We start from the raw sequence: 15,214 nt of genomic DNA, 5'->3' as shown, positions 1-15,214 counted from the left end.
TAGCAGCCTATTTTTATACATGTATTAATCAGGATTAAAAGCTCCACAGAAGATACATATGGCTCCAATAAAAACAACCCAGACTGAACCACTAATGAGAAAAGATTGGTTATAGCATAAATGGAGCCTCTCCTTTTCATACATGCAAAGTAAGGGCAAAAAGGGTCCCTTGAAGGGTATTTTTACCTCTTTGACAGCAGCACCACTGACTTGTTGCTGCATGGCGATGGAGCCCTCCCAGCGCTGCTCCATGCGTATCTGTGTTGAAGCCTGGACCTGAGCTGCCATGCTGGCTGCATAGCTGGACTCAGACACGTAGCCAGCCTGTTTCCACGGAGGCAGGACTTCAGCAGTGATTGTGACCTGTTTGCGGGTCAATACTGGGGACTTTACTGGTCTGATGGGTGATACAGACAGTCTTGTGGAGGGAGATACGGCTCTGAAAACACAAAATGGGAAAATGTTTCAAAGGCTGAATATTAAGCAACAACTACATTTTTTAAATAGGCAGAAATGTTACACTAAGAACTTACGAGTTTAATTATATCCAGCTGTAAGAATTTTTAAGACTGAAAAGAATAACAGCTGGCGTATAGTGGAAAACGCATTTTTATTTCACTAATAAAGGTGGTATAAATCAGAATATAGCACTAATTTTTTCATTTATATGTAAAGCATGTATATCATGAAAAAGGAATATTCTTGAACATTTTGGAACAAAATCCTACAGATGGTCCACTGCTGATGCTTAACTCATCATTAAATCACATTCTAACTGAAAACCTAATAATATCAGCAATACTTTAGGACAATATGCCCTGAGAAAGAGCAACTTGACCTACTAGCTAATGATTGTTAATTACATAATTACTTGTTTCTTACATATGCATTTGTGTATCTTCCAATTCACTTAGTAATCATTTACAAATAATTAACAATAACAATGCATATAGAAACAATCATTAATACGTTTTTTATAAATAAAAAAAATTAGTCATTTGTTTACTCATAACCCACAGCTATAATAAATTACACATCCTGAAATATAAGACAGATTTACTTAGTTGCATACAAACGCTTCATAATAACCTTGAATTTATTACTTAATAATTGTATTAGTAAATAATAGAATTAGAATTAATAATAGTATTTTGTGATTAATAAACTTTTTCCTTAAAGCTTAGTTAATCATTATTAAATTGTTAATATACATTTTCTTCTAAGATATAACAATCACTAATAGTACCTCTATATATATATATATATATATATATATATATATATACACACACACACACACACACACACACATACATATATATATATATATACACACACACACATACACACACACACACATACATATATGTATATTACATATATATAATATACATAGACCTATTATAAAGTTACAACTGAAATTCATAACATTTTAAAAATGTTTTAAATTATATAATACACCTAAATATACTACATATATTGCATCATTTTGGGAGTGGCAATGAATAATTAACAAGAAAAAGGTAATAATAACAAAGTAGCAAAATAATACAGAACTCCATCATTTAAAACAAAATACTGAGAATTCCTATTTCTATTACTATAGAATTACTATTACATTAAAAAGAAGTTTCCTTTTTAATGTTTATGGATAAGTACATGCTTTTTTAGGCCTGCTATTTTAAGTGTTATCAGAGTTTGATTAGAACCTTGCTCTTGGGTTTGGGTGTCTTATGGTGAAATTTAAGAGACAGGGTACCTGACAGGAGTGGGCGTGGGTGCCTTCACATGCCTCACAGGAGATGGGGACTGGTGACGAGTAGCTGAGACCTTAGTCACAAGAGATGGAGGGGACTTGGAGGTTGGTTTCGGGGGCACACGAGGCGGCGTCTTATGAGCCAGCTGTTGTATCACAACACCTCCCTCCACTTGCATTTTCATGGCTGAGGCCTCAAAGTGAGCTTCCATTCTCTGTGGATTGAACAAAAGTCTGCGATTAGCAGAGCAGTCTTGAGTGATGTCATGCAATTTTGATAAAAGAATAGTGATTACCTTTTCCTCTCTGGTTTGGCGGGCTTGTGAAATCTGAGAGGTTGAAATAACTGTCTTAGTCTTCTTCGCAGGCACGGCTTCCTCCTCACCTGTGTAGCAGATACGTTCAGTTAAGGCACTTTAACACATTGGAGACAGCTTTAAGAAGTCCAGATATGATGCTTATTCATTAGAAATAACAAAAAGTACCTTGAACCAACAGTTCTGCCGTTGAAGTGGCCCGTCCACTGCTGTTTGAGGCACTGACGGAGTATGTTCCAGAGTCTTCCGGGAAGGCCTCGGCAATCAACAAGCTGTAAAGGTCTCCTTCTTGAACTATCTGAAAGTCAGCGGAGCTCTGAATCTCAGCTCCCTCTCTGTAGAACTTCACCACAGGTGTAGGGATTCCCGTTACACGAACATCCAGTCTCACTTTGCTTCCTTGTCTCACAGCCATGCTTTGTAGTCTCTGAATGAAGTTGGGTGGCGCAGTTTCCGCTGAAAAAGATTGAGAAAACATAAAGAATTATACATACATCACATGGCCAAAGGTTTGACACCTGCTCATCCAGCTTGTCCTCTGAAATCAAGGGTATTAACAGAGAGTTACAACCTCTACTCTTCTGGCAAGACTCCTAGTTGTTGGCGCATTGCTGTGAGGATTTGATTGAGCATCAGTGAGGTCAGGTACTGATGTTGGATGACCAGTTCTGGATCACTCCAACTCATCACAAAAGTATTGGACGGAGCTCTATTGCTGTAAAGAGTGCAGTTCCACTCTCCACAACCCAATGCTGGGGGCTTTAGACCCCTCTAGCTGACATTTGTGTCAGCAATGGGTTCATTTAAAGCAGCCGAATTCACTAATTTGAAGGGGCGTCTGGACACGTTTGTATGTCGCTGTTGTCAGAAGAAAACCTTTTAGATGTTTTTCAGTTTTTGACATAATTTTAAAGACACCCATTACCCTTTATATTGTGTGTAAATTTCATGATAAATGGACTTACAGAAACGACCCAAAACGCCTGGTTCTGTTGACTTACATTAAAAGTAAAGTAGGTGTTTGCCATCTCCTGTAAGGTTACCATTTTGGAGATACGAGGTTTTCTTCTTACAACAGCAGTATGTTGTGTGCCAATGGGCAAAAATAGATTAAAAATAATCTGATATAAAATACATTCGTAAGCAATTGTATTCGCACAATTCAGAAACACATTTAAACAGAGCCAGTAACAACAATTCAAGGAAATGCAGACAGCATGAAATATCGATACAACACAATCAACTATAAAACTGAATGTGCATGCGAACCCATGAACGCTCAAGCACATCCTTTAACATCACCCCTAAAGCTGATTTCAGATAATAAACATACCATCACTTCCGGAAAAAGGTTCCTTTGTCAAGCTACACAGACTCTTAGCTTTCTACAGTATTGCTGTAACAAAAATCTGAACCGTTTTTAGTTGTTTTTCTCTTGTGCGCAAGAGTCAGAAGATCAGTGTGCATTAGTAATACAAGTTGTTAGTGGTCTTGTAAATCTTTCAAAAGCAAAAATTCTAATATTAACAATATTAATGATTTCCGCAACAACTTTTTTTAGAATAAAAAGTGATAACGAACACTTTCTCAATGTGCTATCAGTTTCCACGCTGACAGGACTGGGGAAATAGTTATTGCCACCAACACGGCTGTAGTATCAGCACAGCAGTTTGGCTTTAGTTTGAGATTTAAATAAGAGAAGAATATTTGCATTTGTTGCATTTGTAGTTTCTTTCATAACTCAGGCAATGTGAATGGAATAATGCGCTTTTCAGCCTGAATAACAGTAACAGGCTGTAATACATTCTTATGTCACAGACTTTTTAGCAGTCAGCTAAAATGAAAGATCAGGGAATATCATTGCTGCATTCGACTGAAGCTCGTAACTCATGATTTCCCATCCCAGACTAGGACAAAAGAAAGAAAATGCCCCCATAGTTGGGAATTCGTACGGAAAATTGGGATAGTGTTCTCAACTCGTGGCTTATCATGTCAAATCAGCATTATTGAAGTAGCTAGATGAGCAATGATATTTCCTTATCTTTAACGTTTACTTCGCTATGGTAAATAGTGTTCTCAACTCCCTGATTAGCATATGACGATTATGAGATGAACCATTTCACCATGCAGAGAACCACTTAAGCGTGAAATGTATATACACAGAATTCATGGTTCTAAACAGTCCCACTTCCTTTACTAAGGAATCCTTGAAGAACCGTCTTTTTTAAGAGTGACACTTGGCTTGGAAGTGGGAAGCATTGGTACGTTCGAGCTTCCAAGTGGGAAAAATGAGGCCTCCATGAAAGCAAACATAGCAACAAGTGAGCCAGCAAACATGAGTGAAGCATTTACCAGTGGGCAACCACCTTCACCCACCCAGCCACTCTCTGTTTTTGCCCACATCAAAAACGTGATAAAAGCACGGGGGTCTTTAGTAAAAGGTCATAAAACTCATTCTATAGAACAAGTTCATCTGAAAGCTTGTTCAATGTCTGCTGTAAAAAAAAGTGCTATACAGATCAATTTTGGCTCTATATTGAGTGACTTTATACATGGTCCTCATGTCAGGGCACCAAAGGTAAGACAGTTTACTGCTCAGCTGTTTGTTACTGCATCATTAGTTCATGCATAAGAGGGCAACCAAAACAACCTGAGTTCATTCTAGATGTAGAGTCTGGTGCTGGTGTCTCTCAACACAAGGACCAAAGCCACCAGTAAACACAAAAAGCCAGTAAAAGTCACACAAAAAAGAATCTAAAAAGGCTATTCTGTGGTAAATTAGTATGAACTACACATTAGCTGACCTACACATAACTGCATATCACAAAGCTTCAAACCTGTATACCCTGAATTGCAGTGGTTCTGTGGAATTTCTTTACATTCAGCGCTCTAATTTATAGCCTGCTTGTACTCTACTATATATAGTTGTCCTTAATTCCCTCTGGAAATGATATCGCTCTTTATCTTTGACAGCATATCCTATTTTCATTGCCAGAGCCCTCCACTTAAACTAGTAATATCATTAAAAGCCTGAACTGCACACCTAATCCCCACTTCTCCGGTTACAGCACTTGCCAAAAGTTCAAAGCTGCGCCAACTTGCAACTGATAAATACTTCAATATACTTTTACATGGTATGTGAAATATACACTGTATGCATCGTTATAAAGGCTATTTTGGATACTCTGTATGAAAACGAGCACTGAAGGACTGCAGAGCATATATAGAGAGAAAATGAGGCAAAGATTGTATCGTCTTTAGAGTCTGCTATTAGCATGAATACTGACCAATAAACTTTACAGCCACCTCACATTCAACAGTCACTGACTATGAACCATATATGCAAATGTTTGGACACCTCTGGTCAAATTCTGTTTTGTTAATTTTCTAAGTGAAAAGAAGTTAACTCACATTTTAATAAGTTACATTTTTATTTATTCATTCAAATGATCATTTATTTGCTGTGTTTGACGTACTGGAAAGAAATGAGGGCTGTAAAATGTATGGCATATTTTATATTTTTTCCCAATAAGTTAAATATGTTGAAGAAATTCTATACTAAAATTTGCATATTTAATTTCCTGTAGAGGACTAAATATGTCATTTAAATTTTGTGATAGATTTGTGATAAATTTCACCAGCATATTGTGAATACTGTCAGTACTTAAACACTGAACATGTGCATGTCTCATTAAAAGGAGAGCGGAATGAGCTCTGTTTACTTGGATTCACAGCCATGCTGTGAGTGAAGCACTGAATTAAAACCACTGCATTCGCAGATTTTGACAGTGTAATATATCTATAATAAGCTTCCCAATCCAATATCAGTGAGTACACACGCTTAGCAGACTCCCACCGCCTGTTTACACAAAATATAAAGGCTTGTAAATGAGATGTTACCTGTAACCAGCAGTTCAGCAGTGCTAGTGGCTTGTCCAGCGCCATTGGTGGCTCTCACAGAAAATCTTCCGCTGTGTGCGGCTGTCACGGCGGGGATCCTCAGAACAGCGCGGCCTTCGCTGAACGAGATCTGAGCGCCGGGCAGAGCGGCAGCAGTAAGAACCTGGCCATCACGAAACCAGCTCACCTCAGGAACTGGATTACCTGGAAACGAGAGGGTCATCTTAAACACAGCTCTGTTGTTCGGGAAAATGTCAGTTTCTATCACCATAATTGCAATATTTTAAAAAGTACTAAAGCAAACTATCAATATATAAATACTGCTTTAACAAACTGTCTTCAGGAAATCCACCAAAGCAAACTTTCAACTTAATGTTGCTTAAAATAATCAGATTAGGAATATAGAGGCATTAGTTAGGGTCAGAATTGTGAGCTATTTCATCTTTAAAAAAAGTATGAAAAAAAGTACTTCAAAGACTCAATAGACCTCCCGTAAACCCAAAATGATAGAGAACCGCGACATTTGGTGGGATGGTTCATTGAATGAAAAGGTTGGGAAAACTGAGGTAATTTCCTCCTGAATAATCATCAAATCCTTTTCAAGCCCATTTAGCAACAATACACCAGTCAATTAATGAGATACAAGAACTTGGAAAGCTTCCTTACCACTAACTTGAGCTTCGAACGTTGCGGCACTACCCTCAAGTGCCACAACGCTCTGAAGCGGCTGTGTAAACGTTGGCGCCTTTGTTGTCATGGTGGTAGGCACCCTGAGGAGAAGACAAAACAAAACACTGATTACCAATCCCTATGTAAACAGCCTCTGGAATAAGCCTTGTGCAATTATAAGGAAATTAAAAGTTATGAGCGAGGTATTTTTAGCTGTGGTCAAACTGACTAATCGTTATGACTCCTCAGCACCTGGCCCAGGGCAGCCTGTCACTTGAGAGATCAGTGGCTCCATTGGGCCTGGGTGTTAGGCCAAACACTCCGGCCACCCTCACATCTCCTGACAGCTCACAGACATGACAGTAACAACTGGTGCCTGTCTCTCCTCACACTCTGCTGTGTGCTTGTCATAGCTTTTTTTTTTTTTTTTAACAATGGCTGTTCACATCCGACACCTTCTGCCAAAGCGGGACTCACTCAAGACTTTCATTTTGAAGTCTTATGATGTTGGTGACCTTGTATCAACATTTTTGTTGTTTCATTTATTTATTTATTTTGCTTTAAACAGAATTAGAGAATTAAAGAGTTAAAGTTTTTACAGTCTACCAGTCACGTTTTTCTGGGTTACCAGTGGTCGGTAAAAATGCTGAAAAATTGGACATTTATGGTCTACCAGTGGGCATCGCTTTCAGCGTTAAAGAGTTAAACGTCCTATATATTGTTTCATGATGGACCAACCGAATGGTGCAAAGTTACTTGGAAACAAATCTTGTTAAACACAGTAAAAAATTAAAACTTTTTTTCTTCTCCGGTTAAGTTACCGCTTTGTCCTTGGCAGTGATGATATACTGGTGAGTCAGTTCTAAAGAGGGTCATTGATGCAGCTGATATAAATAACATGAAGCAGTTTGAGCTTTTAAACTGCACACATAACATTGCATGACTTGCAAAGTACAGTAGATTAAAACATCTACAACACTATAAAATCAGCATCAATTATTAAAGCCATTCTATTAAGAGAGGCTAGGAAGGCAGTTTTACAATCACCTTTTAAGATGGCTGACCAACTACACATGTGACCTTCACCTAAAATAGTCTGAGCAGTGCCTATGCCAGACTCTAAAAAGGAAAGCTGTCAGATGTTCAATATCTGTTCAATTATATCAATTTTACAGAGGTTGAATTTTATTAAACCAGTTCATTATGGTTAGAACATCAAAAGGAAAGCACCCACACATGAAAACTACTCAATTACTTCTTCATGTACTTTTGGTAACACTTTGTTTTCAGAGCTCTCCTAAATGAACTAAATATAAAGGCAAAAGAACTCTAAATTGAACATTGAACATAGATTCTATTAAATCTAAATCCTAAACCTAAATTTAACCATGAAGTTGATCCATAATCTCAATCCTAAATGTGCCCTAACGTTGATAATCTACAGTTTCACCAGATTTACTGAAATCAACTAAAGCATTTGTAGACAAAGGGAGTATCATAGCAAAATGTGGCTGTACATTCCAGCAGAAATCATTTTTTTATAGGAAAAAAAAGCAGAAATAAATTTTTTTAAAAATCTAAACTCATAATTCACACTTTATGGTCTCACTTTAGGTGGCAAACCAATACACAGCTTAGTCTTTTACATCAAAAGCAGACCCACAAACCATCAACATGCAAATAGAGACAAAACCTAAATCATCTGCACCCTCGTCATCGTCCAAACAGCACAAAGTCACAGCAATTGTCTCAGGTTTATGAACACAGAGGTTAGGTGTCAGCTACTGTACTGAATTAAGAACATTTTCAATTGTACAAACTTTCTGAGATACTGGAGACCCAGTGTCACAAAAGGCAGAGTCTAAAAATAAGCTCTATCACACTTGATTGACAGTCACCATGTGGCACATAGCTGGGGGTGCAACTGATAGCCCTGCTGCTGATTCCCTTAAAAAGACATTGTGGCCCAGCTGGAACACCACTCATATGCTATCACGGGCTATTCTTGGCTTTTCTTCTGAAAAGCTTTTCTGAAATGATTGCACCAAATAACAACCTTCTAAGACCAATTATTGCCTTCAAAAATGTATCCACCTCGTCCCGTAGCTCAGCCGCCACACAACGTGTCAACTTTCCCAGTGCTTTGCCATTTTTTCTTCTTCTTGTAGTTTGTTGACATTGCAAACAATAAAAAGAGCACACCAGAAAGCAGCTAGACGGAAAGCACACCGCGGGCACAAAGCTTACTTACTTGTATCCACAAGAGTGCCCTGAACTGTGGGGACGGAGCCCAAGGGGGTATTATCTTCTGAAACAAACTCCTTATCCAGATATGATTTCAGAAAATCCAATGTGAGAATGGTTGAGCCTCGGAAAATCCCCCCCAAAAAACAAAACTACACAGGTTGTTGTCCGTGTAGTTTTGCTTTTTCCCTTGCAATCCCTACACCCGAGGCAAGGCTGGGAATGCTCCAACTGCTCAGAAGTGCTAGCACGGTAGTTTTACTTTATATACCCCTGGACCTCACAGCATCACCGCTACATCACCACACCTCATTGGCCAGCTCAGCTGGGCATCACAGGAGAGAGTGGCCATTTTATGCAAACTCACACCTGTCACTCACTTCTCTTAACGCTGCTCAGGCCACATTGACACAGGATGATCATCCCCCACACCCCTCTGAAGATAAAGGCCGGTGCCCTACATACAGACAAGAAAGCCCCAACTTCTCCAGCTAATTCAGTCAGTACTTTCCAAAGAGGATCTCCCAAAGGTTTACCGCCAAACTGGAAGGGCTGGAGTAGCTGCTCAAAGAAAGTCATCACTTTACCGATTCCTGGAAAAAGTTGTGTTATGACTCATTAGCTTACCTCATGGGGGGTCACTTGAGGTTCATGGATAGGGTTGGCTATGCCTGTACTGGGGGGTCTGGGGGGCATGGTCTCCCAGTTAAATGAACACGTTTGTTCAATCGTGAACTTTTACACGGTTAGAAATAAAGGATCTGTGTAGGTACAGCAGTGGTTTTAAGGTCCAATCGTGCACCTTAAAGAAGTTTTTCCAGGTGAAAAGTTTGTATTTGTATCTTTTCATAACCGAATGTTTTAAAACATGACAGTAGAATAAAAGCCTGGAGGCGAGGCGGGCTGTGTGGAGTCAGCACAGCTTAGAAAACATCATTTCAGTGGATTATGAGTAAATTATTATGGTTCAGTTATGATCCCTGACTAAAGGCACTGCCCCAGTGACAGTTCAGTACCTTTATTTCTGAGAGTGTGACAGAATTTCATGGTCGTGGTGACAAATATTATATTTTCTCAGTTAAGTTTAATAAAATTCGGTAGTAATTTTAATTTTAAAGATAGAAGCAACTCTCCCTCGCTTTCTTCTTCATCACTAACCTCCATCAGATCTGCTCCTTTGGTCTTGCTAGCATCCTTCAGCTTCTAAATCACACACATCATAAAGGGTAAAGCACATGTTTCATATATATTGTGTCCATATATGTAGCAGTCTATCAAACATTGAACATATATGCATAATAAATGGATCATCCATATTGAGACATGGTTGAATACATATTTCAGTAACGTGTCGCTGCTGTCGGATCAAAAGCTCGCATCTCCGAAATCGTAACTTTACAGGAGAAGGAAAAACATACTTTACTTTTAATGTAAGTCAATGGAACCAGGCTTTTTTTCTGAGTCATTTTGGGTAATAATTTCTTTTGGTCCGTTCGTGATGAAATTTACATTCAACGTAATGGACAACAGGCATTTTTAGATTATGTCAAACTGAAAAAAACAACAAAAATGGAGATACGAGGTTTTGTTCCGAACAGCAGCAATATACCAATCGTATATGCTTTCTGTCATATATTGTTAAATATGTGTTACACATATTGTATACATTGATATATGGCTGAAATATGTCCCATGTTTGAAAAACGACCTCTTCTTCTTCTTTCGGCTGCTCCCTTTAGTGGTCGCCACAGTGGATCATCTGCCTCCATCTTGCCCTATCCACTGCCTCCTCTACTTTCACACCAACCATCTCCATGTCCACCTTCACTACATCCATAAACCTTCTCTGAGGTCTACCTCTTCTTCTTCTACCCGGCAGCTACATCTCCAACATTCTTTGCCCAATATATCCACTATTCCTCCTCAACACATGTCCAAACCATCTCAACCTGGCATCTCAACCTGGCTTTATCTCCACTATGTTTGAAAAACGACCAATGACAAATATTTGAGAAGTTCATACGCGTTAATATGTATCACATATTTTAAATCCATATACTCCAATATAGATTTCTTCTTCTCACCCACTTTCTTCAAATCTTCTGAGAAACACGCAGAAATATTTGTCACAGTGAACAATTAGAGGTGGGTAATCCAGATCCAAAAACTAAAAAAATCCTCCCCAGGATTTTCTTCCAACTGCTTGACTTCTCTAATTTGCTCAAACCAGCAGCAAAGGTGTTCCGGCAGTTGGAACAAAATCCTGGGGAGGATTTTTTTACTTTCTGGACCTGGATTACCCTCCTCTATGAACAATATACTCTTGACTATTGTCGTGCTTCGTCTTGTCTTGCAGACATAAGAAGTTAAAGGAAATGAATCTTAAACAGGGGTGAACTGCGACTATTATTAGACCTAAGCTTTCAGTTCGAGCCACAAATATCAAAAGTTGGTGGAAAGACACAAACAGCCCTATGATAGCGCTAACCTCTGCTAGCAGATGTCTAATGGAGTACCAGCGCCAAGCTAACGCTAGCACCCAAACATATTTGGCGGTTCTAGGTTAAACACAGACTTTTGAAACATATAAAAGACATTTCATATGTTTTATATGGAGGCTGTAACAGAGGTTAACATACATCTTACTCTGGCTGCAGCAGTTTTCGGGGCTCTGACAGACAGCCGGTGCTACTGTTTTCCGTTTCTAACTGAAACCAGAGACGCGGATCGGATACCAAAAGAATCGGTTCTTCGATTCCGGCACGTCGACTCTTCGCCAAATCCGATTTTCTCCCCAAATCGGCCGTTTCGTTCGAAACCGTTTCAAACCCGGAGCGGCTGCGATGAGTCTCCTCTATTGTTTTGGTACAGAATCATCAGACTGAACGTTTATGAGTCTCAGCAGCGCATGATTATGACAAATGTGGAGCTGGACTGACGTAAAAGCCGCACGAATTCCGATCTGGCTGTTCAGACTGAGTCGCGTTGCCGCAGATCGGATTCGGATTTCAGCACCACATATGAAAGCGTCTCAGATCTGAACTGAAAATATCAGATTCAATGCAGTTTTGCTGTTCACACTGACACACAGACACACATCTGTGTCACACATGAGGCAAAAGATCGGATTTGGGCCACTTTGCCCTGCTGTGTAAACGTAGCCCGAGAGTCAGAAGCTTGGAGTCGACTCTTCGTCTCTGTGGACTTTTCCCATTTTCGGTTTTTCTCTGGGTTAAAATGCAGCTTTAAGCACCAGCTGTGAGCACGAACTCTAGGATTAGGGTCGAAATAAACAATAACTACAAACGGCACAAGGCACGACAACCAGAATGCTATGGAAAAGAGCACGAAGCTGAAGTTGGCTTCTTATTTGCCAGTTTCTTGTTCAAATATCCGTTCCACCTTAAATGGCGCTGCTATTACGCTCTGGCGCTGACGCCACTTTAAGGTAACGGCGCCGTTTTTAAGGTGGACCGGAAAAGTCGAAAAAGAACCTTTTTTTTTTCTTCTTTTTTTTTTAAAGAATTGAAAAAAAATATATATATACAAATGATTTCCATCAGTTCTTCCTTGCTGAAAAAGGACTTTTAGAAACTATTAGGATTAATACCTAATGGTTTTGCTTTTTAAGAGGAATTGGCCTAATGGTTTCCAAAAGAGACAGCTGTAGTTTCCTGTAGATCACCTTTAGGTTCCATGAGTAAACCATCAGTTGCATTTAGAACCAGCCTCTGGTCACCTGGTAAAGTATAAGGTTCCTTTACGTTGTGATGTCAAATCATTAAAAAGTGTCCAAACGCATTACAAAACCATCAACAGAAGCAATAGTTTCTGTTTTTTTTTTCTTTTTTTCAGCATGGTCATCACATTACTCTACCCCTTAAGATGTGAAATAAGCTTCATTTTCATATTTTTATATCTCTATAATCTGTAGATACTCAAAAAAATGTGGTAAATGTTTAGGAAGGTTTCGTTTCTGCTGTACAGTCGTACATCTTGAACTGAAACTACACTCGAAACTGTCACTGGGGTGGGACCCTCAAGGGTCCATCTCAGTACCTTCAGTCAGGGAACATAACTGAACCATCATCCACAGAAATGATGTTCTAAGCTGTACTGACTCCACACACCCCGCCTCGCCTCCAGGCTTTTATTTTACTGCTCTGTTTTAAAACATTCAGTCATAAAAAGATACTTAAGAAACTCATTTAAAGTTCACAGTTGGACCATAAAACCACTGCTGTACCTTTGAGGGAACATCTACATTGTTTGCACCTTAGTGGACAAAAGATGTACCTGCACAGAACCTTTATTTCTAACAGTGTAGACTGGCATTCACCTTAAGTGGCTTAAAATGCTATTTTTTGTAGCAGGTAAAGCACCAAGCATTGTAAATCAAAACATAATTTGGTAAATTCCTCCATCAGTGTTGGTGGTTAAATCCTGCCTTCTGCCCAATGACCCCTGGGATAGGCTCCAGCAAACCCCCCACCCCACCCCCCGTGACCCTGAGGGAGAAGCGGCTTAGAAAATGTGTGTGTGTGTGTGTGTGTTGGTGGTTAATAACAAATGCTTTATTAATTCAACATTAACTCAACTGTTGTGCTTGTGAGTCTCCTGAAGAACTAACCAATGGGAGCGCTCTTGGCTGTATGCACCTCAATACCGGAGGAAAGAAAATCTGACTGGCTTTTTTTGTTATTTAACCGAAACCTGACAACAAAATAAGAGTATTAAAACAATACTACACTACATCATTACTAAAATGCTTCTGACATAGACATAGGAATAGAAAAATAGACAAAAATATAGATCATAGATCAAATTAAAATGGCATTATTTAATTATCACTTCATAGAAATCATTGGGCCTTCTTGGAAGGTCTAAAAATCCTGAGGGTTCCCCACGGCTGCGACACTGTCTCTGTCAATCAGATTAAGGGTCTGACACTTCACTTACACAAGCTGTAAGTAAGTAGACAAATACTTTTATTACAACAACACATCTGGCCTGGGCCTGCAAACGACAGACACTGAGAGGAATCATGATGGCTGCAGAGAGAAAGAAGCTCTATTTTTGTGGAGATTATGAACCACAAAGGCTTGAACATATCAGCACCTGCTTGAATAGCTTGTAGCTGCGCTTCTTGTTACAGTAAATTGTTCTTAGCCTCGGCATACGGCTGGTGTAGAACCTTGACATCATGTCATGGTTAATTTAACAGTTCACACATCTCATTTTCAAAAATGGTTCTTTAAAGAACCGTCCGTTGATCTTTGGTGAACGAAAAGAGATTCTTTTGTGGCGTCACCCTTTTTTTAGGTTATACTGTAGATATATATATATATATATATATATAGAACCATGAACTCTCACAGAACTAATGTATATAAATCACAAATATTTATAAACACATGTATTATATAATTAATATATCATTTATTATTGATATTGTTACATTTATTTTCTCTATTTTATTGCAACTGTTTTATTTGATGTCTATTGTACTAAATAATTAGCTTTTTATGACAATTTTTGTTTTCTTATTTTCCAAGATTATTTTTTTTTTTACTTAAGTTTAATGTATTTTCATACACACACACACACACACACACACATACATACACACACACAAACACACACATATATATATTTCCAGTGGAGTCCAGCAGATTCCAGCAATTCAAACAGATTTTAAATGCCTAGAGACTTTTATTTTGGAAAATAAACTAAGACAAATACAACAAACAACCAAGTGGGGAAAAAAGTACTTGGCCAAATGTAAAATGATTTTATAGGAAATGTTGGTGCGGACGCCAAGCTAAACTAAGATGATTTACTAATTTCCGTAGTATAACTAAAGAAAGGAAGGAAAAATAAATGAGTGGAATTGAGTGTCAAGCGGAATTCTGTCTAATATTCTGCTTTTTCCCTTTAGTTGTAAAAGGGCTCAGCTGGATTAAAGATCATTTAGACTGAGTCCAAATGTTTATCAAGACAGTTTCAATGAGTAACACATTACTGCTCACTTACACAACACGCTGAGGCGAGATTATAAAAATATATCTTCATCATACTAAAGGTATGATTCAAAGTCTGCAGGGCTTGATAAAATGTTGGGGGGGCAGGGGGCGCGGGGGGCAACCTGCATTACACACACATGACTTTACATTTCAGTTCAAATATACAGTATGTGATGTGATCAAGGCAGTGATGTACGCAGGTCTTGTGTTTTCCTCTCCACTGAACGTAGCTGTGTTATTCAGCCTGTCACCCCAATGATTTAGCTGGAGCTCCTGAGGTGAAATCCACACCCACACTCCTCATT

The 15,214-nt window shown here is 38.8% G+C and overlaps 1 protein-coding gene across 3 annotated transcripts in view; it reads right to left on the bottom strand.

Annotated features, from left to right (window-relative positions):
• ttn.2 (titin, tandem duplicate 2) overlaps nt 1-9,105 on the bottom strand; it is a 180,210-nt gene extending 171,105 nt beyond the window's left edge. For all 3 annotated transcript variants that reach the window (XM_037539621.1, XM_017710611.2, XM_017710612.2), the window contains exons 1-7: nt 8,894-9,105; nt 6,640-6,743; nt 5,974-6,177; nt 2,242-2,529; nt 2,053-2,141; nt 1,760-1,971; nt 187-439 (exon numbers count right to left, since the gene is read on the bottom strand). In XM_037539621.1, coding sequence (XP_037395518.1) covers nt 187-439; nt 1,760-1,971; nt 2,053-2,141; nt 2,242-2,529; nt 5,974-6,177; nt 6,640-6,730 — 1,137 coding nt within the window. In that variant the 5' untranslated portion in view covers nt 6,731-6,743; nt 8,894-9,105. The remainder of the gene's footprint in view (nt 1-186; nt 440-1,759; nt 1,972-2,052; nt 2,142-2,241; nt 2,530-5,973; nt 6,178-6,639; nt 6,744-8,893) is intronic.
• Between the last annotated feature and the right edge of the window lie 6,109 nt (nt 9,106-15,214).

The sequence above is a fragment of the Pygocentrus nattereri genome, chromosome 6 (assembly GCF_015220715.1).
Source record: "Pygocentrus nattereri isolate fPygNat1 chromosome 6, fPygNat1.pri, whole genome shotgun sequence".
Lineage (NCBI taxonomy): Eukaryota > Metazoa > Chordata > Actinopteri > Characiformes > Serrasalmidae > Pygocentrus > Pygocentrus nattereri.
Note: the sequence above shows the minus strand (reverse complement) of the source record. Positions and strands in the feature narration are given on the sequence as shown.